This window comes from Procambarus clarkii, chromosome 87 (assembly GCF_040958095.1).
Source record: "Procambarus clarkii isolate CNS0578487 chromosome 87, FALCON_Pclarkii_2.0, whole genome shotgun sequence".
In the NCBI taxonomy this organism is placed as follows: domain Eukaryota; kingdom Metazoa; phylum Arthropoda; class Malacostraca; order Decapoda; family Cambaridae; genus Procambarus; species Procambarus clarkii.
This window is the reverse complement of record NC_091236.1, coordinates 18,254,166-18,256,860: the sequence shown is the minus strand read 5'-3', so window position 1 is coordinate 18,256,860 and position 2,695 is coordinate 18,254,166. Positions and strand designations below refer to the sequence as shown.

Below are 2,695 nucleotides of genomic sequence, written 5' to 3'. Positions count from 1 at the left end.
GGGCTCTCATGATCATGGTGGGGCGAAGCATCTGCATCTTCATTGTCAGAGTCGTTGGTGCTGGTGGCTGGAGAAGCTGGGTCACCCCCATCGCCATTGTCTGGCCCAGGGGGGGTAGGTGAGGGCATGTCTGGGAAGGGTATCACTGTCACAATGGGTGAGAGCGGGTGAGCTCTGTGGTTGCCTAAGCCGGGGTGGTGACAGGGCCGGTGAAGGTATTGGGCTGGGGGGCGTCGGAGATAAGCTGGCTGAGGCGATTATCAGTGGTGCAGGCACCTCCGCGGAGCTGGAGGTTACGGCCAGGGGCAGGTTGTCAGGGCTGGGTGGTAGCACGTGGCCAGGGTGTCGTCGTTCGTCGTCTGGTGGTGGGTCAGGCTGTCGTTGCACCCTGTCTAGTGCAGGCAGCCTGGCCGCTCGGCGGGCTTCTCTGGTTGCTTGACGGGAGTGCATTTCTCTGTGGCTCATTATGCCAATTTTCGAATTGCACGAAAACCCGCAGCCGCGGGTATCACACTGGAACGACAAGGGGCGGTCGTCCAGGGTCCTAGCAGCCCGAATTTCACGCAGGCGGGCACAGGTGTGGGTCGTTGGTCGTTTGCTTAGAGTTGAGCTGCAGCCGGCGCAATTTTTTTTTTTTGAGATATATATACAAGAGTTATTACATTCTTGTACAGCCACTAGTACGCGTAGCGTTTCGGGCAAGTCCTTAATCCTATGGTCCCTGGAATACGATCCCCTGCCGCGAAGAATCGTTTTTTCATCCAAGTACACATTTTACTGTTGCGTTAAACAGAGGCTACAGTTAAGGAATTGCGCCCAGTAAATCCTCCCCGGCCAGGATACGAACCCATGACATAGCGCTCGCGGAACGCCAGGCGAGTGTCTTACCACTACACCACGGAGACTAACCACTACACCACGGAGACTTTGTATATTATATTTGTATTATTATTTGTATTATTTGTATATTACTTCTGAAATGCGGAGCCCGTGGCCACCCTCCAGGTGTCGTTGCAACGACACACGCTGGCTGGTCCACGCCTGTGATGAGTGGACGTGGGCGCAGGGCGTTTCTGTGCACTTAGTGCCTAGGGAGTGGGAACCAGATGGTGAGGGCTTCCCCCCATCTCTGCGGCTGCTGGTCTGGGCTGGGTTCGTTGTCGTTAGCGTCGTTCCCCCTGAGGGCTGGTGGCGCCCCTTGAGGGGCCTCTGGGGTGTTGTCGTGTCCTGCTGGGGCCGATGAGGCCTGGGAGCGACTGTCGTCATCACTGCTGGCGCCAGTCTCTCTTGCTATATGGCGGAAGACGAATCTCTTGTTCCTCTGCCTGTGAACGTTAACGTCGTCCCAGAAGTCGACGTCGTTGTCTGTATTGGTGTGTGGTGCAGTATTGTCGCTGGCGCCGACCCCCAAAACAGTCTCCTGAACTGTGACTGGTCGGGCGTTGTCGCTGGGGTCGGCCCTGGTAGTGGATGTGTTGGTATTGCCAGGGCCAGCCCTCAGGGGTGCATTGCAGGCACCAGCCCTTAAGGGCTCGTTGGGGGAGCCAGCCCCAGGGCTAGTGTCGCTGGAGCCGACCCCCGGGCTTGCGTCGCTGGTGCCGACCCCCAGTTCCATGTCACCAGCCAACCCTGGTCTTGAGCTGGTTCTCGGGTGGAAAGCGCTGGAGCCTATCCCATGGGCTGACATGCTTTCGTCGCTGGAGCCGACCCCAGATGCAAAACTATAGAACGGCGTCCTGGGTGTTGACATCGAGTCGTCCTCGATGTCAACATGCTGGTGTCGTCTTCGGGGCTGGGTTTGGTGAAAGATGTCGTCTCATCAGAGACCAGCCCCACATTGCTGGCCCCCGGGTTCGTCCTGCCAAGGATGGTCCCAACAGAGGTCCCCCTCGAGGCCGCCTCGCCAAGGGCGACCTCTGGGCGGCTGGTAGCGTCATGGGCCAGCCTCCCAGTGTTGACCTCATTGGTGTCACTCGGGTCGACCCCACCCAGAGCCAGCCTTCCAAGACTGACCTCAGGGCGGGGGAGTAAGGTCCTCCTCGAGGCCGCCTCGCCAAGGGCGACCCCGGTATCGTCGTTGCTGGTATCGTCGTGGGTCAGCCTCACAGCGCTGACCCCCTTGTCCTTATCACAGGTGTCGACCCTACCCAGAGCCAGCCTCATAGGACTGACCCCAGGGTGGGGGAGTAAGGTCCTCCTCGAGGCCGCCTCGCCAAGGGCGACCCCGGTGTTGTCGGCAGCGTCACGGGCCATCCTCACATTACTGACCCTCGCGGCTTCACCTCTCGCGTCGACCTTACCCCGAGCCAGCCTCACAGGACTGACCCCAGGGCGGGGGAGTATGGTCCTCCTCGAGGCCGCCTCGCCAAGGGCGACCTCGGTGTTGTCTGTAGAATGGGCCAGCCTCACAGCGCTGACCCCCTTGTCTCTGCCTCTAGCGTCGACCCCACCCCGAGCCAGCCTCCCAAGACTGACCCCAGAGTGGGGGAGTATGGTCCTCCTTGAGGCCGCCTCGCCAAGGGCGACCTCATGGCCAGCTGTCATCATCCACACGGTCGATTCGTCCAGGTCGATCACCAGACAGTTATCATCACTGGAGTCGTCATCTTCCACTTTCACATGCTGGGGTCAGGGCAGGCAGTCGTCCTAGAGTCGTGGTCCATCTTGAGTACTGAGGCCGACTCACCAAGGTCGA

At 59.7% G+C, this 2,695-nt stretch overlaps 1 protein-coding gene across 1 annotated transcript; it reads right to left on the bottom strand.

The window, feature by feature from the left end:
- Positions 1-1,081: 1,081 nt before the first annotated feature.
- On the bottom strand, positions 1,082-1,750 carry LOC138358957 (uncharacterized). Its single transcript, XM_069317449.1, has one exon. The coding sequence runs from the start codon at positions 1,748-1,750 to the stop codon at positions 1,082-1,084; it is 669 nt and encodes a 222-aa protein (XP_069173550.1).
- Positions 1,751-2,695: the final 945 nt, after the last annotated feature.